The sequence below is a fragment of the Rhinatrema bivittatum genome, chromosome 7 (genome assembly GCF_901001135.1).
Source record: "Rhinatrema bivittatum chromosome 7, aRhiBiv1.1, whole genome shotgun sequence".
NCBI classification, from domain to species: Eukaryota; Metazoa; Chordata; class Amphibia; order Gymnophiona; family Rhinatrematidae; genus Rhinatrema; species Rhinatrema bivittatum.
The window spans coordinates 7,736,527-7,759,229 of NC_042621.1; the positions used below are offsets into that span (position 1 = coordinate 7,736,527).

Below are 22,703 nucleotides of genomic sequence, written 5' to 3' on the forward strand. Positions count from 1 at the left end.
GCACAACCACACTAAATAATATTCTCAAATTGTTAACTTCATCCCAGTACTTCTAAAAAAGAACATTTCCCAAGCAAAAACTTACTGATTCCTTTCAGCCACCAGCAAGGTGATTCTCTCTTCTCAACAAGCCAGATTCTGTATGGAATGGCGGCTCCCAGTGGGCCTACTGGCAAGAGAAATATTTTGCATGTTGCCAGGCTAGAAACACACAAAGTTCCAAGCCATTGCAACATGTAGAACATCTCATGCAAAAGTGAGATATGGATGCAAATAAACTCATGTGCATCCATAGCAAACTTTAGCAAAATAGCTGCTAACCCACAGAAAACACTGTGGAGTAGATTTTATAAATTTACGCAAGCGCGTACTTTTGTTCGCGCACCAGGCGCGTAGCCGCGTGTATCTTATAAAATCTGGGGTCGGCGCGCAGAAGGGGTTGGACATTTGTGCAACTTGCGCGCGCCGAGCTTGGCGCGCGCTGTCTGTTCCCTCCAAGGCTGCTCCGAAATTGGAGCGGCCTCGGAGGGAACTTTCTTTCCGCCCCCCCGCACCTTCCCTTCCCCTACCTAACCCACCCCCCCCCCAACCCTATCTAAACCCCCCCTACCTTTGTTGGCAGATTTACGCCTGCCAGTAGGCTGCTGGCGCGCCATCACTCGACCCGGGGGCTGGTCCGGAGGCCTCGACCATGCCCCCGGGCCGGCGCCACGTCCCCCGGTCCAGCCCCAAACCGCCCCCTGACTCCAGACACGCCCCAGACACGCCCCCTCCCCTTTTACGAAGCCCCGGGACTTACGGGCGTCCCGGGGCTGTGTGTGCACCGGCGGCCTATGCAAAATAGGCGCGCCTGTGCGCGAGTGCCCTGCGCGTGTAAATCCGGCCGGATTTACGCGCGCAGGGCTTTTAAAATCCGGCCCTATGAGTTAGTACAAAAGCCTCCCAGTTATTAGTAAGTATGCACAGCTAGAGTCGGGATGCATGCCCTTGGTAATTATTAACCTATAATCAAGTATTAAAATGCAAATAGAGCCACTTCCTCTCAAAAGCTTCACCCCCACAAAACATTTGTGAAAAACTTGTTGAGGCCCATAAAGTGTGGGTCCCTAGGAGGTTACCCGATTCCACCCCCCCCGCCCCCCATCAATGCCAGTACTTCTCTAATACAGAGCTGCTAGTGTTTGTCACCTGCGTATATATTGTCATGTAATACGTTATACAAGTCTGAACAAATCTCAGAGGGCAAAGTGTTTTTGTGTGTTTCTACGATGATAAATGGGAAACAAACCATCTATAATGTGATACGAAACAAGGCCGCAAACCACTGCCTTCTACCAGTTCAAGTAGGAAAAAAACTGGGAACAACTGCAATATTCCTCTTTACCTTTTCCTGCATTTTTCAGAAAGGTTTTATAAAAGCAAATGTAGATTGGCACTTTTATCTGATAGCAAACATATGTAAATTGGTCCACTCTGGACGGAATAGTGACCTCCAGAGACAGCCCTCAGATGGAAGAAATATCTGCCGACACTTATCTCCTCCTTTCCTACCACTATAACCCTCATTTTGCAAGGTCATATTTGAACATGATTTCTGATATTTCCAAAAAAGAAACGCAAATCTGAGTAATTTATGCCACAGATTAAAATCTGCAGAGCCTAAACTTTCACAGTTTAATTTCAGTTATTTTATCTGCATGTGATCCAAGAACATGTAGAAAGCTGAGTGGTTGGATAATTTTGTATTATTGGAACACAAGGAGGTCCATATTTAGCACCACTTAGCCAAATAAGTTTCAACGGATCCAGATAACTGGCGCATTTTAAATATTCAGCCGGAATCAGTGGCCGCCACTTAGCTAGATAAACACTGATGGTATCTTTCAAACGAGTGCACATATATGTGTGTGTATATGGCAGGGGAGGATTGCAGGAAAATATCAGCCCGTGGGATTTTTTTCAAAACCGGCCCTTGGGGTATCTGACTCCCTTGTGCAGTTTCTCTGCAGCACATGCATCAACATGCCAAGTCGACTCTGAAACCAGGCAGAAAAGCCCAAATATCTCCAAAATAAATTTTACATTTTACTAAATAACTAAGAAATAGAGCATACTCTAGACCCGCAGTGAGTACACAAAGCTGTAGATCCCCATTTTATCCATGCAAATCGGTTGTGGCCACCCCACAAGTCTGCTTAGCAGAATACCTCACCTTAATTACACGTGTAGACCACAGACAGGCCCTCACCAAATAGAAAATGAAGAGATAATAAAGTATAAATAGAAACATGCAGACAAAAACTGAACTTGAAACCGCAACAAGCCAGATTCTGTATGGAATGGAAAAACAAATAACATTCCTCCCTAAACATCAAACAATAACATAAAGAAATATAAAGCATCTATCATAATAGTAAAACCAAACTCATAAAAAGAATAAATATTTCAAAACAGCTGATGAAAAGAACATGCAATGATTACAAACATATAACATTGTTTTTTTAATTTCCCAAACATCGATAAAATATTTCAAAATAGCAGACACAGCAAACACCCCCTAATAATTAAAACTAAAGCTAAAATAAGTCTCCTGCTCTCCGTAACTGGGAACTTTAGATTCCAGTCACCCTGAGATTGTCATGGACTAGTAAGGGGTGGGGTGATATGCACAACTTTCTTCTCTCTCACACACATATGTTCATTCTCACACAAACTCCCTTACATTCTCTTTCTCACACATGCTCGCTAGATCACACACGCTTTCTCATACATGCTCACTGGCTCACATGCTCTCTCTCACAGACATGCTCACTGTGTCACACACTCATGCTCTTCTTCACACACATGCTCACTGGCTCACTCATATACATGCTCACACACATGTTCACTGACTCATTCTTGCTCACACATATGCTCACTGGCTCACTCATGCTCTCTCATATACAAGCTCACATACCTGTTCACTGACTCATTCTTGCTCACACACATGCTCAGTGGCTCAATTTCTCTTTTATACTTACACACAGGCCCACTGGCTTAAATAGTCCTCTTGCTCAAACATATGCTCATTGGCTCATTTGTTCTTTCTCACTCACAAACATGCTCTGGTAACCACAAAAAGCCCAACTGTATTATGCAGTGCAACAATGGAAAAACAGAAACAATTTCTCCTCACAAAACATCAAGCAATAAAATCAAGAGCTATAAGACATCATTCATAATATTAAAACCATGAAAATAATGAATATATCAAAGCAGCCGACGAACATAGGGGGCCCAATATTCAAAGGACTTATGTGGTTAAGTAGCGGCTGCTGAATATGCACTTATGTTTAGCGGCTGCTGCTTAGCCACATAAAAGGTTAGTTGCATAAGTTGTGGGCGGGCAATGGGTGGAGCGACCTAACTGCATAACTTATGCAACTAAGTAGCAATATTTTGTTTTAGCCACATAAGTTTACCAGCTACATTAGACGGTTATAACTGATACGGCTAAGTACAAATATATATGCGAATATTCAGCAACAAGGCCATGCTGCTGAAAGTGTAATTTAGCCGGACAAGTTCAATACTGGGCCCCTAATGATTTAAAAAGTCACATACATTTGTTCTAATGTTTCCCAAACACCAATAAAATATTTCAAAACAGCAGGCACATGAAATAACACCCCCAAATTTTAAATAATTTAAAAATAAATAATTTTAAAATCTTCAGCTTTCCATAACATTAAATAAATAAATACCTGGCATCTTTTGATTTCCCAGAGATTGTTGTGGATTTGGGTGAAGGCCACACAATCTTTATCCTCTCTCTCCTTCACACATATAGGCACTCTCTCTGTCATACACATGCAGACTCTCTCTTTGTAATACACACATGCAGGCTTTCACTCTCTCAAGCACACATGCAGGTATACTCATACAGACATTTAGGTGCGCTCTCTCTCATATAGATGCAGGCCCTCACTCTCATAAACATACTCAAGCTCTCTCTCATACACACTTGCAGGCTCTCTCTGTCTTTCATACACACATGCAGGCATTCTCTTTCATGCATATATTCAGGCTGTCTCTCATAAACATTTTCAGGCTCATGCAGGATCTCTCTCTTTCATACAAATATGCTGGTACTTTCTCTCATACACACACACACACACACACACACCCCTCAGGCAAAACCTGGAGATTTCACTTTTGTGCTTTTTTTGTGAAATAAAAGTTTCATGTAGATCTAACAGAGCCTACTCTCCAGAATGGATGAGCACTTTTGTGTACAGTGACTACCTAAATCTAGAAAAAAAAAATGTCCATGCCCAACTCCTCTTGGTCCTCCTTATACCGCCTAAAAATCTGCTGTGCATCGGATACAAAAATTCAAATCATTATTAGGAAGCATAATTGCATATATGGATTAAAGAAAAGATCCTTCCTAGGTCCTTGTCAACCACCTGAAATGTGTTGTGGATTGGATACAAATCCAAAGTGAAGTGGCATAACTACATGCTGGATATCCTCCACCCCCCACCCCCCAAAAAATACCCTCTCAGAATCTTTGTAGAACCCTTGTCATGCCCAGAAAATATACTGTGGATCAGATGGAAAACCAAAAAGTTATGAGGTGTAATTAATTGCACAAAAATTATTAAGTAGTGTGATGGCATATGTGTATTTGAGGAATATGTGTCATGATCCTCATGCATCCCTTGGCATATGGTAAAACATTTGGTGTGAATCAGAGGGAGAACAGATGCCAAACCAAAACAGTTAACAGGGGACAACAATCATGTACAGGTATTCATGAAATATGTAGATCCAAAAAAAAAAGATACTTGTGTCTGACTCCTCTTGCCCCCAAACTCCACCCCTACCAGCCGACACACCCTAAATATTCAGTACAGATAGCACAGCAAATAGGAAAGTTATTAGTTGGGGGACAGAGACACACACAGAACCCTCAATCTGTCCATTCAGAAAGTAGGTTAAAAATATCACTTTTTCCATATATTACTTTTTGCCCCCAAATTCATAGAGCCTGTTATCAGTGGCTCACTGTGCAAGATAACTTAAAAAAAATTAGATCTCAACTGAAGCTTTTCCTTTTTCAGCAGGCCTATGGCTAGCCTAAGTTAACAAAGGCTTGATCAGGTCATGTTTGTCTATTTCATAATTTCTATAAAACACAGACTCTTTCTGAAGAACTCTCCTCTGTATCATCTTTGTTTATCTTGTGCTGTTGTTGGTTGATCTTTAGTTATTATTATGTTTTTTATTGTGTATGTGTTGTCATTAATATTAATTTTCTGTATGTTTATTGTAAATCGCTTAGACCTATTTTGTGTTAAGCGATTAATACATTTTAATAAATACACATATTTCCAGTGAAAACTCAGAGGCCATGCTGCTGGGTCTCCTTGAAGGCTCACCACTCTGCTTCCATTTTTTGCTAAATCTTTCATCAGAGTTTCCTGGTCAAGGGAAACATTTGGCATTACATCCTATGTAGAAAGTTTTCGCAAAGGAGGGTAATTTAGTAATTGCTAAATTACTGTTTATTTTCATGCATCCTTACACTGGGGCAGTCCATTGGATGCCAGCAGGTTGAATATTATTGGTGCTGAGGTTATTCTCGATGTGGTACCCCTGACCTGCGGACGAAGCTTAAGCAGGAAAGAATGCCAGTGGCAGTAGTGATTTTGTTCCCAGTCATGCCAAATTATCCGGAACCTGCCAGCCTCAGCAGCCAGCGTGAGCTGAAGGGAAGGAGGCTGTGTCAGTGGCCCTGCGGACCAGTGAAAAGGTGGCGTCCATCTAACCTCTTTGGCCAAGCCCTGCAGGAAAAGAGTCACTGCCTACTCCTGTAGTTCCTGGGCATAGTATGCGAGACTGCTGGGGACAAAGGTTGGAGACAGACACACGGCACTGAAGTGGGAGGGAGGGAGCTTGGAGAGATGTTTGGCACACCCTCTCTCCCTCCCCATTATCCCATCATTGCATTCCCCCCCCCCCCAACCCGGTACCTTTTTTTTCAATCACCCCTGTTCAGAACTGAAGCCGCACAAAATGCCCAAGTCATATGATAGAGAAAGCAGGACCTGCGGAGGAAATGGGCCTGGACGATTTAACAAAGGGAAGCAAACGTGAGAACAGCTTCTTCTGCCTATACAAAAACTCCTCAGGGGAATTCTGCGCCTACGGGATTGCCCGCCTCCACACATCGTTTCTAAAATAGAAAAAAGGCAAATCGGGGCATGTTTGCCACTCACCTCACGGTCCAGCAGCGTAGGCGACACAACAGTCACGATGTCTCCTTTTTCTGGGTCGATGTAGAACATGTTGGGAGACGGCGTGTCGGGGCTCTGTTTGAGGATGTTGTACCGCAGGACCGCATTGTCTGTTGTGGGGTCGTCCGCATCAAAAGCTTTCATGTGCATCACGGTGGTCCCTGAAAGGGGAAGATGGGCACCACTGGTCACCAGCACGTCTAGCAAGAAAACAGCACTGTCCTATAGCCTTACTTAAGAGTCCAATAACCTCTCTGCTGAACACGTACAAGAGCTTGGTTTCATGACTTTTACACAAGGATCGGTAGGATGATTTTTTTTTTCCATTACCATTAGCGTTTAACACGATCAGGTGTATTTTCCAAATCACGCACATAAATGTAACATACTATCACAGCAATTTTCAAAGGACATTTACCAGTGTTAAATGCTTTTCTCGCAGGTAAATCCTATGGACAATTCAATGGCAAATAGTGTAGCAATTTTCAAAAGCCCACTTACATGGGTATAGTGCATTTACCCATGTAAAGCATGTAAATGCTTTTGAAAATTAGGCCCTTAATTTCTAGGCAACCAAGAACTCGGTGCTGTAGAGGACTTGATATAATACAGGTCTAAGACTAGGAAGTTCAAGGCAATGAATCTGGGGCAAACCAACATACTTATTTTCAAAGTGATAGATGTATCACATGAGAAAATTACCCATACACATTTACAGCTGCTAATTCATGCGGGTAGTTTTCCCCAGAAAACATCTGTTGCATACTTTCGAAAAGTTCCACAGATTGGATTTTATTTATTTATTTATTTACTTTTATATACCGGTGTTCGATTTTACATATCACATCGGTTTACATTTAAACAAAATTTGCAGGAACTCATGCGTTACCTTTGTCAAATACATTAAACATTTAAATATGGGGATTGTTAACAGGGGATATAAAAGAACATGGGGAATGGCTAACACTACGAGATGCACGAAGGATGAAATTTTCAAAGGAGTTATGCATGTAAATATAACATACTTTCATAGCAATTTTCAAAAGCCATTTACTCACATAAAGTGCACTTAGGTGAGTAAATCCTATGGACAATTCAATGGCATATATTGTAGTAATTTTCAAAAGCCCACTTATAGAGGTAAACATAAGAACATAATAACATGCCATACTGGGTCAGACCAAGGGTCCATCAAACCCAGCATCCTGTTTCCAACAGTGACCAATCCAGGCTACAAGTACCTGGCAAGTACCCAAAAACTAAGTCTATCCCATGCTACTGATGCCAGTAAAAGCAGTGGCTATTTTCTAAGTCAGCTTGGTTAATAGCAGTTAATGCACTTCTCCTCCATGAACTTATCCAATCCTTTTTTAAACCCAGCTACACTAACTGCACTAACCACATCCTCTGGCAACAATTCCAGAGTTTAATTGTGCATTGAGTGAAAAATAACTTTCTCCGATTAGTTTTAAATGTGCTACATGTTAACTTCACGGAGTGTCCCTAGTCCTTCTATTATCTGAAAGAGTAAATAACTGATTCACATTTACCCGTTTTAGACCTCTCATGATTTAAACACCTCTATCATATCCCCCATCAGCAGTCTCTTCTCCAAGCTGAACAGTGCTAGCCTCTAGTCTTTCCTCATAGGTGAGCTGTTCCATCCCCTTTATCATTTTGGTCACCCTTCTCTGTACCTTCTCCATCGCAACTATATCTTTTTTTGAGATGCAGCGACCAGAATTGTACACAGTATTCAAGGTGCAGTCTCACCATGGAGTGATACAGAGGCATTATGATATTTTCCATTTTATTCACCATTCCCTTCCTAATAATTCCTAACATTCTGTTTGCTTTTTTGACTGCCGCAGCACACTTGAGCCGACGATTTCAAAGTATTATCCACTGTGACACCTAGATTTGTTTCCTGGGTGGTAGCGCCTAATATGGAACCTAACATTGTGTAACTATAGCATGGGTTATTTTTCTCTATATGCATCACCTTGCACTTATCCACATTAAATTTCATCTGCCTGATGCCCAATTTTCCAGTCTCACAAGGTCCTCCTGCAATTTATCACCGCTTGTGATTTAACTACTCTGAATAATTTTGTGCCATCTGCAAATTTGATTATCTCACTCGTCGTATTTCTTTCCAGATCATTTATAAATATATTGAACAGTAAGGGTCCCAATACAGATCCCTGAGGCACTCCACTGTCCACTCCCTTCCACTGAGAAAATTGTCCATGTAATCCTACTCTCTGTTTCCTGTCTTCTAGCCAGTTTGCAATCCACGAAAGGACATCGCCACCTATCCCATGACTTTTTACTTTTCCTAGAAGCCTCTTATGAGGAACTTTGTCAAATGCCTTCTGAAAATCCAAGTGCACTACTACAGGTTCACCTTTATCTACATGTTTATTAACCCTTTCAAAAAAGTGAAGCAGATTTGTGACTTTGTTCCATTAAACCATGTCTTTCTATATGTTCTGTGATTTTGATCTTTAGAATACTTTCCACTACAGTGCATATACAGGTACAAAACCCAGTTCTAGCATGCAATTGCTTTTTGAAATTAGACCCTTCCCAAACCCCACCCTTGAAAATGCCTCCCCCCCCCCCCATTACAGGTAAATAAATGTACACCTGTGGTGGGACACAGCGAGGGCAAATTTCCACGCGGAAATCGCTGTTTTAGCCACAGAAATGGCTTTCCAAATCGCCCTCCCTGTGACTGAGATTTCAGCCACAGTCTCCAAGCCACCTGTCTTTATCTTTACGACTGAGAAATGTTAGCTGGAGAGATGAAAAATGTTAAGAATTCATTGCTTGACACATGTGAAATTCATATTTTCAATCATCTCGTTTCCACCACACTACGCCCATCACGAAGGCGTACTGCAAGCCTCAGTTTTCCTGGAATGAGTATAATTAACCAGTTTAATAAAACATCACGGAAATTGAAAATTAAACATTACTCATACAGTAATATATGCTTTCATAAAAAAAAACAAGTACTTTGTACAAGTACAATGTAAATGTATTTAGATTAATGGGAAGTAATCAGATAAAATTATACAGCTCTGTTTTCAAACTGGAGCCAGGATGGCAGCATGATATTTATCTAAAAATCATACGGTCTGATGATGTTGGTAAGCATTAAAAACAAAACATACAGTAAAGCCTAGTAGAGATGAAAATGGAAGAATATAGTGTTAGACCTCAAATAATATCTGTAAACCAGAAGAATTGTTTTTTTGTTTCTTTTAGTTTTAAGTTTTAAGAATAATACTTTGTTGTTTCATTGATTTCCATTTATTTAAAACAAAAAATGAAACAAACAATAAAGAAAATAAAACACAAAATAAAATAAAATGTCAGACCCATCAGAGAAAAACAACTCTGCCTGGGCCCTCCTCACTATTTCCCTTCCCCCCTCAAGCCCTCTTATCATAATTTCTTTCGTCTTGGTGGAGTAGGGGTAATCCCTGCCCTGCCCGTGGTCTGCTTAGAAATGGCACCGGAGGACCAAGGCCAGTGCCGTTGTTAATTTTCTCTGTGCATAATGGTGCTGGGACAGGCCCAGACCCAGGCTGCTGTTCTTGTGTATGTAAGAAATGAAGAATGGTGTTGGCCTCAGTCTGACAGAGCCAAGGCCAAGTGTACCTGGGTAGGGCAGGAGCGCCAACCAGGGATCCTCCCCCCCCCCGGCCCCATGAAAACAAAGAAACTTATGGTAAGAGGATTCAGGGGTGGCGGGGAGACCAGAAAAGGGGGGAGGAGTCTGGGAGTTTTATTTTTATCTGCAGCAAAATTTTAAAACAAAATCAAAGAAAATGAATGAAATTGTATTTGTTTTCCTTTTATTTCATTTTAAAAACTAACTGAAACGAAATGAGAAATTTTGTTTAAAATCCCCATTTCATTTCAAATGAATGCACATCCTTAACCAACAGTAACAGCAAAGGAAAAATATATGACTGTCCAATGTGGCATACGAAAAAGCAATATTCGAAAATTTGAGTAACTCGTTAAACAGATAAAAATCTACACTGCCTAAACCTGCACTAACTTCCATGTGGGCCTGCAAGGCCATTTCCAAAGGAAAACTCCCTAGGGCATTTTCCTTTGAAAATCCCTTGCCCAACGGGGACCATGGGTGTATTCTTACCTGCAGACTTTACCGTGCAGGCTCTCTCTTGAGAAGTACTCGTTGGGAGTTACTAATAAAGAGGTAGATTTTTAAACTTGCGCGAGCGCGTCCATGTGCGCACGCTACCCAGTGCACACACATGGACACATGATTTTATAACATGCGTGCGCAGGCACGCACATGTTATAAAATCGGGGGTTGGCCGCGCACAAGGGGATGCACAATTGTGCACCTTGCGCGTGCTGAGCCGTGCTGCCTTCCCCCGTTCCCCCTAACCTAAGCTTCCTACCCCATCCCCTAACCTTTCCCCCCTCCAGCCCTACTCTAAACCCCCCCCCCCCCCCGCCAATTCTTATCTTACCTTTTGCGCCTTCCGGATTTACGCACTTAGAGCTTTTAAAATCCGGCCCAATCCTTCCCCACTGTGGACGGTCATATAATTTAAGCAGTTAATGCTGAATTTTCAGCGCTGGTCAGCTAAGTCTCTCCCTTGACTCAACCATGCCTCCAGGAATGCCCAGAATTTGCACAGTTAATATAACTGCGCAGTGAATCAGATGGGTACGTTTAGTAACTCAGTGACAGTAAATATTTGAATGGACCAATATAGCTCTCTAACTCTGTAGTTGGGCAATTAATCTATGCCATAGCTCAGTGATGGCAAATTCCAGTCCTCGAGTGCCACAAACAGGCCAGGTTTCCAGGATATCCACAATGAATATGCATGAGATAGATTTGCATACAATGGAGGCAGTGCATGCAAATCTTTCTCATGTATCTTCATTGCGGATATCCTGAAAACCTGGCCTGTTTGTGGAGTTCGCCATTACTGCCATAGCTCATGCTTGGGTCCTAAAACAAAAAAGTCGGGGCCACTCTTCTGATGGACTGCATAAACTTTCAGAGTGTGATATTTCATTTTTAAAGAATTTCTCTCCAACATGCGAATACCTCTTGGTTTTAAAAAGAAATGGCACAGAGGAACCAAGAGTCTATTTTATAATGAGCATTTTATTTTGGAGCAGGGGCATAGGGTGACTGCTGAAGGTGGTGCACCAGAAAATTGGCGGCTGCCATGTGCCCTAGAACACTGTCCACCCGCCTGCATTACCCTGTGACCACTCATTTCTTTGATGCAAAAAAGCCTTAAAGGGAGCATCAGCTAATCCCTTAAAATAATCACCTAATCTAGTAACAGCAGTTACAATAAAATATGTGAATGAAAAAATATTTTCTGCAAGAATATTCAAAACCACTTTCTATATGCAAGTGAAATTAATAGAGAGCAAACTTCTGCTTAAAATAGAAATAAGAACATAAGAGGAAGAGATAACCAGTGTACCATCATTTTCACAGCAAGAATTAAAGTTACACAAGAACCGGACCTTTAAAATACAGACAGACCCTCGCCAAATACAGAATAGAAATGGCCAACAGAAACTGAACTGGAAATCACAAGCCCAATTGTGTTATGCAGTGCAAAAGAAACATCATCCCTCTCAAAACATGAAGCAATAAAATCGGAGATATAAAACATCATTCATAATATTAAAACCATGCTAATAAAAAAAATAGATGTCAAAACAGCCGACAAATAGCCAATAATTTTAAAAAACTTGCATACATTTGTTCTAATATTTCCCAAACATCAATATTTCAAAACAATAATTAAATAGTGTTCTAATATTAAAAAATATAATTTTAAAAACAATAGAATCATCAAATTATACCTAATAATTAAAACTAATAAGGATTTAAAAAGTCCTGCTTTCCATACCTGGAATCTTTTGTTTTCCGGTCACTCTGAGATTATCATGCATTAGGGGAGGTAGGGCCGCACAAACTGTCTTCGCTATCTCAAGTTAAACACATGTTATTTTAATGTTCTGCTCCTTTGCTGTCAAATATATCTCCTACGTTCAGTCAAATGCGTTCAAATGTTACTCTTATGCATTCCATGTAATGGTTGTGCCTTGTTCCTGGCCTTCCACCTGTTCCTTGTAAACCAGTACGATGTGCATACGGTTATCGGTATATAAAAAAATGTTAAATAAATAAAGTTCTCCCACTCACGTTTATTTATTTATTTATTTTTAATTTTTATACACCGACATTCTTGTATAATATACAAATCATACCGGTTTACATTAAAACAGGAGATGCAGGAAAAAAATTACCTTTGTCAAATACATTTAACATTAATAACAATGAAAATTGTTAAGAAGGGATAACAACTATGAAAAAAGAGAAAGGTAAACAAAAGTGGAAGAAACATAGAAGTTAAAAAGAAAAAAAAAAAAAGAAAAAAGGTAGCACCAAGGGGTGCACAAAGGGGAGTGCCCCTTTGTCGCGCTCCTTCGGCGCGCGATGCCAGGTGGAATGGCGCCGTTTACCGGCTCGACGCTGGGCTGGATGACATCACAAGGGGGCGGGTCTCATGCTCACTGTTTATCTTCATAGTGATCTCCATTCACATTTAAAGCGGATTTTTTTCATTTTTTTTTAGCTTTTCTCTTCAGTGAAGCATCTCAAAAGTGCTCGGTGCTGGTGGGCAGCCCCCTCCGCCTCGGTGCCAGGTGGAATGGTGCCGTTTACCGGCTCGACGCTGGGCTGGATGACATCACAAGGGGGCGGGTCTCATGCTCACTGTTTATCTTCATAGCGATCTCCATTCACATGCGCACATTCTAACACATTAATTCTTTCAGACACTCCTTCTCTCATATACATGTCAATGCTTTCACACACACTCCCTCTCTCTCACATTCACAGGTTCTCTCTTCCTCATGCACACATTGGAGTAGATTTTAAAAGGTTGCATGCGGGCATACATGTGTGCGCGATACTCGGCGCGCATACATGTACACCCGATTTTATAACTTGCACGCGCAAGTTATAAAATCAGGGGTCGGCGCGTGCAAGGGGGTGCACAGTTGTGAACCTTGTGCGCGCCAAGCCGCGCTGCCTTCCCCTGTTTCCTCCCAGGCCGCTATGAAATTGGAGCGGCCTGAGAGGGAACTTCCCTTCCCCCTAACCTGACCTTCCCATTGCTTCACTCGTGCACGAACGAAGAACTGTTCCCCGCGCACATGTTCAGCTTAGAGGGAACATTAGTGGCGGGTGCCAGCACTTATTGTTCTGGGGGGAGAGGCAGAGAAGACATGATAGCTCCCTAAGTTGATGGTGCACAGACACCCCATTTTAAAGCTTGTGGTGCCTGTGCACCACCGTGCACTATGGATGCCTTGCCCAGGTTTTGGAGTGTTTGCACCGTTTCCCTGCAGTAGGCCAGCGGTTTATTTACAAACTTTTAGAAAGGGAGTACTACAGGCGCCAGAAATGGCCTCATGGCCTAGAGGAAGATCGCCCAAGGGTCGTGTCTGGTCCTCACATGACATGACAGAGGTGGAGAAACATGCAAATCTTCAGGGAGCATTCAAAATAGCATTTTTTCTCTGAAATAGCCCTGTCTAGGCTTTATCTTTTTCTTTTTAAAACAAGGGGCATCCATTCAAGGGGAGGTCATGCTTTCGAGTCAGCAAACAATAGACATTGATTTGCAATCATAGCCAAGGGCAAACATTTAATAAATGAGTTCTGAAAACTCTGATTCAAAGTATACAGTTTGCTGAAATCCTTCCATAAGAATAAGCACATTCAGTTCCTACAAATGCCCCCAGATGTGTATTACATTAATATAGTGGTTCTCAAACATGTCTTGGGGGATGCCCAGCCAATCGGGTTTTCAGGATATTCACAATGAATATGCATTAGATAGATTTGCATGCAGTGTCTCCACTCATGCATATTCATTGTGAATATCCTGAAAACCCGACTGGCTGGAGCTCCAGCAGCACAGGTTTGGGAACCTCTGCACTAACACATTTCACACATTCACTGAGTAAAGTTCTTGGAGAAACGGGAAAAAACCCTTCAGATCTGCCTCTATTTGATGAAGTACTGTGTGCACAAACACCCTGAAAATTATGAAACAAACCTTTTTTGGAGGAGTATATACCAATATCTGAAAATATTTTCCAAATGTATCCAGGTAGGATCTAAATTAGAATTATTATTATTCACCCTTTCATTCTCGTTGATGAACCAGTGTGGATGGTGCATTTTATTTTTGGCATGGTTAGTACTTTGTTTCGTTTCCAGCTTGCTAGTCCTTGCATATTATTTTCTGGAAATATGTACCATCTTGCAGCCTTTTCTGAGATGAAGGGCAAAACAAAAACGACACATAGGAGGAATCTTAGCACAATGTGAGAGAGAGATGCCCAGATCATCTTGCTGCGATCCATGAAAGCTTTGTTATAGTAGCCGCTAGCCAGCAGTGAGCTTTTCCTTTGAGGAGTGTGGTCTTTAATGACCAATGAACAAAATCAACAGGATGTCAAGTCAACCTTTAATATCTCAAAGGTGTTCTGTGCCTGGAGCATCCATGGAGCAAGGCCTTGACAGCTTGCATTCAAGAATGCCACAAGTCAGATGTTTCATGGTGCAACTGCAGAGAATATTTTACGTAGGATAGCTGAACCAATGCATTTCACTTAACCCACCAGCATACCTGCTAACTTGCATGTCTATGCATATGACATCTAAGAAGAAACTGTAGTGTACTATAAACCATCGTCACAGCTATTACAATATTAATGGAGAGCATATTGGCAAAACATCATCACAAAGTTCTGCCCTGAAAAACTTCATTTCCACAGACTCGTAAACTGACAGCTGGCAGTTTAGTGTGCTTTTTACAATACACGCTTGCCTCCATCAAATGTTGTTCACTAAGACACAGCAAAACAACAGCTTGCAGCATTATTATTTTAAAGGCTGGATATTAACATTGCAAACTCAGCATCTTTCAGGATTCACCCATGGTTTACAAATGGGCGCACTGTCATATATTGTTGCCTTTGTTGGCTGAGTTGATACAAAAGAAGCCTTAATATTATTTGCTGGCGTTTGTGTCTGTCAAACATGCTGTCGCAGTGCAATCTTCAGTTTGACAGGCAATGGAGACGTTGGGAAGTTTGGGGAAACATGATTATTATCGTGGGCAGCTCTGCTTGCTGTTGAATAAAGAAGAAAAAACATACGGCATGCCATCTTGTCATTTAAACCTTTAACACCTGCCATGTCATATCTCCGAAAAGCACAATCTGCATACATTAATGTTTCATGTTGACATAGGAGCCAAAGCCAACTACAGCAACGGGGAAATCTGTTTTTATTTGAGGGTTTGTTTTGTTTTTTTTCAGTAGGATTTCGGTCAATGAATTTTGAAATCTGGAACAAAGTATGCCGAAAAATCAGGCAGCAGTGGTTGTGGCAGTGCACAAATGCAACTGGATGCACCTGCATCCTTATAAGACTTTCCTTCGCTCTTCATGCTGCTTGGCTTCATCTTTGAGGTGATCTGGGAAGGAATTCAAAATGCACTGCAACCTCAACCATCACACAATTATTGCTGCTGTCATTTACAAAATAACAAACAGGTACAGGAAAGGCAATGTTCAGGGGCATTTCTGTGGGTGTATAACTTGCAGAGATGGATTTTGGCAAAACTGCCCACTCAGTTTGTGGGCAAACTTAGCCATGTTTGTCACGTTCCTGCATAAGTTTACATAGACTGACCGGGGATGATCCTCGGGGATGTGGTTGAGGCAGGCTTGCACCTATGCACATACTCTTGAATTTTCAAAAGTATTTGTGAAAATTTCCCCCATTTCCCACCTGCATAATAGCAGGTGTTATTCTGTAGGTGCAGTTTTGACAGGATCGTTTCCAAAGCAGACTGAAACAGACTGAAACTCCTCTGAAACCAACCGGATTGCATAGTAGCACATTAACATTAGTAGCTGACAACAGAAAGATGACCAATTGGCCTATCCAGGCTGCCCAGTTGAGTTAACTCTGTCCTCTGCATGGATGTATCCCAGACGTAGGCGACTGAATCCATAGAGGACATCACTGTTATGCCATTCAGATTTTATTAACTTCTTCATATTTTTTCCACTATCCTGTGTTGTGTGTCCCGTCCGCGCTCGGCCCGCGCCCAGGCCTGGCTCACCTCGTCCATGCTCCGATGGGTCCTGGGTCATCCTCCCCCGCTGCTGCTGCCAGCGCTACTCGGCCTCAGTGTCCCGCGGTGGTGACCACCGGGCCTTACACCTCTCACCAGGCCTCACGGCGGGGCTCGGCTTCCTCCGTGGCGTCGGCCCTGCCCCTAGGCTCGCGCGGACCGCCTGGCCTCTTAAAGGGCCAAGGGCTAGTCCCAGCTCTGCGGCACGCCCTGATTGATAGAAGAATATAAGGAGGTGGTCAGACACCACTTCCTTGCCTTGGCAATCGGGTCGTACACTCCGGTGTCTCTATTTTGCCTTCCAGCATCTCCTGTTTCAGCGTCTTTTGTTCCAGTATCTCTTGTTCCAGTGTCTCCTGTGTTTCCTCTTTCAGCGTCTCCTGTGTCTCCTGTTCCAATGTCTCCTGTGTCTCCTGTTCCTTCATCTCTCCACCCCTGGTAGTACCCTTCGGACTGATCTCACGGTATTGACCTTTGCTTGCTTCTGACTACTCCTGATCGCTGCCTGGAACCGACCTCTGCCTGACCTGACTACTTCCGGATTGACTAAAGGTACTGACCCCTGCTTCAGCTGACCATTCTGGACTGATACTCTGGCCTTGACCCTCGCTATCCACTCGGACTCTCTGTTCTGGCCTCCTGTGACCTCTGGACATTCTTCTCTGGACATCGACCACGCACCCTTGTTCGTGGTGGGTACTCCCCTGCGCTTCCTCTCCAGGAGATCCTGCGAGGCCCTCCTAAGACCAGGCGGCCCGGGTAACCAAGGGCTCAACCTGAGGGAACCCCGGGTTGCTATTGGTGAAGCTCCAGCTAACCTCTGTCTCCTCCTGTGCTCCGCCTCCTGGTGGCAGGCGCTCTCTGGGTCCGACCGGAGGGCCGTACCGATCCTGCACCAGGCCAAGGGTCCACCTCCAGTGCAACATCCTGGATAAATAACTGCACAAGATTCCACCCCCAATCCAAGACCCAGTCTCCTTTGCCCATCATGCCTTAGCAACAAGCTCCATAATAATATCAGGAACTATAAATCTAACCAGCCTGCTAGATTATGTATCCTTGCTGGTACTGACCCTGTTTCCTAGGGAGTTGCAGTCTGCTGGCACTGACCTGGCTACCCCAAGTCCTGCAGTAACACAAAGCTTTTTTTGGCTGATTGTGGGATGTCCTGTGACCAGCCGCACTCACCCCGCCGCCACCCCTCGAAGACTCCGCAATGCTCCTTGCTCCTCTCGGGCCCTGCTTAGGTACACGTGTGCAGCATACACCAATTTGTAAAGGGTCCATGGCACAAAGTTCCCACAGCACCCTGGAATGACCTCACATGCCTGGCCCTTGATAAGCACTGCCAGCACAGCAATTCCCTGCTACAGCAACAGGTCCTCCTGCTCTTGCTTGCCATCTCAGTGCTTTGCCTTGTCTTGATTCCTCGTTACCTTGCCTTGTTCTGCCTTGTTGTTGGCTTGCTTCGTCATTGCCTGTCCTGCCTTGCCCTGTGTCTACCTGCCATGTCTCGGTCCTTTGTGTCCTGCCCTTGTCTTGTTTGTCTGTCTCTGCCTGACTTCTGCTCTTTGACCCAGGCCTTGGACTTTGACCCTTGACTGGATCTCGACACTGCCTGATCTCCGCCTGCCCTGACTTTGGCCTGGATGTCGACATCACTTGCTCGCTGCCCGCCTTGACCTCGGCCTGCTACTTCACTTTGTCTGATTGCTCCTCACAGGATCCTTGCCTAAGCCCTACAGGGGAACAGGGCTGGTTTAGGTGAAGACCTAGTCCTCGTCCTTGTAAGAGCGAGTCCACCTGCTGTCAGCATGGGCCTAGTGGGTTCACCTGCTAGGCTGCATCAACTATGCCACAGCCCAAGGGTTCACATCCATGACAGCTGTGCTTCCTTTCTCTGTCCTTTGTTGTGTCTCTGCTTGAGAGCGTGAAGGGAGATATGTCACATACTGCAAACTTCGAATCCACTTTCTGCTACTGTTTTAGACTATGAGAGCAGAAAGGAAGATTAATTCTATTCAGCCTGCCCAACTCCACTTCTACTGTAACACAGACCACAATCAATAACTAGTGCTCCCCTCCCAATACTTCTTCATCACAAGAGATTCTCTGTGCTTAACCTGGTGATTTTTTAAAATTACATTACTGTGCTATTGTAGTTTCTACCACATCTGGTAGGATTCTATGCCATGCATTCAGTAAAGAAATATTTTCTGATGCTGCTGCCTACTCCAATGGAGTCTCATACCATGACCTCTTGCTCTAGAGCATCCTTTCTTCTCAAAAATCTTTGCTTAATGTGCCTGATTTATAACTCTGAGGCATTTGAATGTATCTATCCTATCTCTTCCACCTCTCTTCTCCTCTAGGGATTACAAATTTAAGTCCTTAGGTCTCATTTCATTCCACACTCTTTTGGCAGCCTTTCTATGGACCACCTCCAGCTTGTCTATATCCTTTCAGGGTAAGACCTCCAGAATTGAGCACAATTTTCTAGGTGAGGTGTCACCAAAATGTGTCGTAGATGTCATTTGAAGGAACTGATCTTGCACTATCATCATTTGTACATAACTTGGGAGTCCAGCTGGATTGCGAATTAGCTAAGAAAGATCATGTGCATAAGCTGGTGAAAATCGAGTACTTCAAGTTGCGTATATTACACTGATTTAAGCCATATTTGGAGTTTGATGATTTTCAGTTAGTTATGCAAATGATGGTATTAAATAATATTGACTAGTATAACTCACTTCTTCTAGGGTTACCCAAAAACATGATTAAATCAGTACAGTTGTTACAAAAGTTCCGCGGCCAGAGTACTCTTCTATGGAGTGGGGAGCTATGAACATATCATGCCTGTACTTAAGGACCTTCATTGGTTGCCAGTATCTTTTAGAATCCATTTTAAAGTGTTAGTAATAATACATAAGGTACTCTATAAACTGGAAAATGGATGGTTGAGATCCAGATTACAATGTTATGTGCCATAAAGGGAATTACGGTCTGTGAATAAAGGTCTTTTAGTGACCGCCTCAGTGAAGGAAGCTAGCCTGAATATGGTGCGTGAATGAGCGATTACAGTAGCAGGACCAGTACTTTGGAATTCAATGCCAGAGGAGTTACAGCTAATAAGACAGCATAAGCTATTTAGGGAAACACTAAAAACCTGGCTTTTTAAGGAGGCTTATAATGATATCTAAAGGTAAAGAGTCTGGGCTGAAGAGTTAAGCAGCAAGGGGACTTAGAGGGGAAGGTCAAGTCACTTATTCCTATTGTATGTTTTATATTATTTTGCATTGTTATTGTATTTTTAAATTTTATATATGTAAAATTTGTAAACCTCCTAAATTCACAATAGGTGGTATAGAAAAAAAAGAGAAAAAACAATGACCTATACAGAGGCATAGTTATACCTCTCCTATGCACTTGTAACCCCCATTTCCTTGGGGATCGCCTCAGAGCCACAGAGGGATGTGAGGGCCTCTGCGGCAGCCCTGGAAGCCAGCAAAAGTCCACCAGGGATCATCAATTGGGGACCAGACTGTCTCTGGGAGGCCCAAGGGAAGACTTGCCTTGCAACAAAGTCCAAGGTCAACACCTGAGGTTGGTTCCAAATTAGAAGTTTTTTCTAAACCCAAAACAGACAGAAATCTTCTTGACAAAGAAATCTTCAAGTAGACAACTTAATACAGTCCAAAAATAAATACACTCAGAAATCTTCACTTTCAAATCAGCTTCTTTGAAGATAGTAAATCCAATATTCAACATTCAGCCCCAAGGCCTTCGGGGCAGTACGTTTCAAAGAAAATCTTTTCCTGGAGCTTTCCTAGCAGAGATTTACACTCTTTGATCTCAGGGTTTCCTTCCTCTGCTTGGCTCGTAGGAATCTTTTTCCAGTCCTTTCACTTGAAAAACTTCTTATGCCTCAGGAGTCCTCTTCCTCAGACCCCCAAGAATCTCTCTTAACAGATGCCAGGGAGCATCTTATATAACCTCTCACCTCCCTTTCCATTTCCTTTGGCGGAAATTACCTCCTCTGCTTACTCCCTTATCTCCTTCCTGCATCTCTCTCTGCAGCAAGCATTACCTCATACCCCTTGCATCCCCCCCTCCTTACTAAGGAAATCTGCATCTTGCACAGAGCTCACTGAATTTTGGGTAAACTCTCTTTAACCCGAAGAGAAGGAACCCTCCAGAAACCTTCTAGAAACATTTAGTGATGCTAGGTAGGGTTACACACTTTAACGTCCTTCTAGTTTCGGCCACTGCCTTATCACACTGTTTCACTATCTTTAGATTATCATACACTATCACTCCAGGTCTTTCTCCTGGTTAGTACATAAGTTTCTCACTCCACCCCCCAGTTGTGTACATTATGAACATTGCCTTTCCTGTATCTGTTATTTTGTTCATGACTCTGTACTTTTTTTGCATTGAACCTTAATTGCCAGGCAGGAGTGTCCATTCTGCTGCAGATCTTAGTATCATCTGCAGAAAGGCAAACTTTTCCCTCTCTACCCCGTCACCATATCACTCACAAAGATATTGAACAGAATATTGGGACCAATCCCTGAGGCATTCTGCTAAGAATCTTTTTTCTTCAAAGTGAATTCCATAGAGTACCTCGCTTGGTGGTCTCTCTTTCTCAAATAGTTTCTAATCCAGTCCAGTGTCCATCACATTGGGGCCCACCTCCTGGCTTCTAAATTGATGCCAGCAAGATGGTGGTGGTCAGTTACCATCCAGCAAGATCATGGGACCTAGACAGCCAGATATTCAGGCAACATAGTTTCAATAGCTGTTTAGTTGTTGGCGGTATGTCACAGTGACGGAATCTGTTGGGTTTTGGAAGCTCTTGTAGTAATACAATGCTCTAGGAATGGTGTCTCAATGTTGATTCATTTATAGGTAGGGCATTAACATATGTGGCACACATCCCAGTTCTGGTCCATAAGGCCATGAATATTTTCACCCTTTAACCTATATATAATCTATACTTAAGCTCCAGTCAGAGGAGGTAATGGGCTGCATTGTTTTCAGTGGTAGATGATGCAAAATGGTTGTCATTTCCTGGTATAATGGATAAGATTTGTATCCAGGAAACTCTTGTCCTTTTTACATAGAAACACAGCAATGATGGCAGAAAAGGACCAATAGTCCATCCAGTTTGCCCAGCAAGTTTTCCATGGTAGTATATGACGCGTTGTGCAGGTTACCCCCATGTATCAGTCAGTGCTGCTTGACGTGCTTTGCTTATGGACTTGGCCGTAGAAGCAGTCCTGTGCTTTTTCCTTAATGTCTGTGCATCAGTAATCCTGGACTGTAAAAAAGTCATGGCTTGTGTTGGCTGTCTCTGAATCCAAATTCCTCTTCCTTCTACCCCCCCAACCCCACTCCTTCGAAGCAGAGAGTGATGTTGCAGTTGCATCAAAAGCATCAAGGTTTATTGGTTAAGAGTAGTAATCCTATGTAGGTTACCCCCATGCTTATCAGTTCGCCAGACCATAAAAGTCAGGGTCCTTGTTAGCTGCTGTCTGAATCAAATACCCCTTTTCCCCTTTCATTAAAGCAGAGAGCAATGTTGGCGTTGCATCAAAGTATGAAGACTTATTGGTTAAGGGTGGTAACAACTGCACCAGCAAGTTACCCCCATATATGCTTTCTTTGTTTCCTTTAGGACTTGGCCATAGTAGCAGTCCTGTGCTTTTCCCCTTATGTTTGCATATCAGTATCTCAGACCATGGAAGTTAGGGTTCTTTGTTGCTATCTGAATCCAATTCCTCTTGTCCCCCTGCCATCTAAGAGGGAAGCAATGTTGCAGTTGCATTAAAAGCTTCAAAGCATATTGGTTAAGGGTAGTAATCTCCATGTCTTCTTCTAAGGGTAGTAACCGCAGTACCAGCAAGTTACTCCTCTGAACGCTTATCTCATTTCTGTCCTCTAGCCTGTAGAGATCCACAGTGTTTATCTAATATTCCTTTGAATCCTTTGTTTTCTACTTCATCACCTCCTATGGAAGGGCATTCCTGTTTGTGATATCAAACCATATCGTCTGATGATCACTGGTGCTCAGGTGGGCACCTACTCAGACAATTGAGCATTATCCCCATTTGTGAGCACCAGGTCAAATGGTAATGGAACCTCATGGGTTCCATTACCATTTGAGCATAGCCCC

At 42.9% G+C, this 22,703-nt stretch overlaps 1 protein-coding gene across 2 annotated transcripts in view; it reads right to left on the reverse strand.

Moving 5' to 3' along the window:
• CDH13 (cadherin 13) overlaps positions 1-22,703 on the reverse strand; it is a 1,208,179-nt gene that overhangs the window by 401,715 nt on the left and 783,761 nt on the right. For both annotated transcript variants that reach the window (XM_029608118.1, XM_029608117.1), the window contains exon 7: positions 6,264-6,442. In XM_029608118.1, the coding sequence (XP_029463978.1) occupies positions 6,264-6,442 (179 nt within the window). The remainder of the gene's footprint in view (positions 1-6,263; positions 6,443-22,703) is intronic.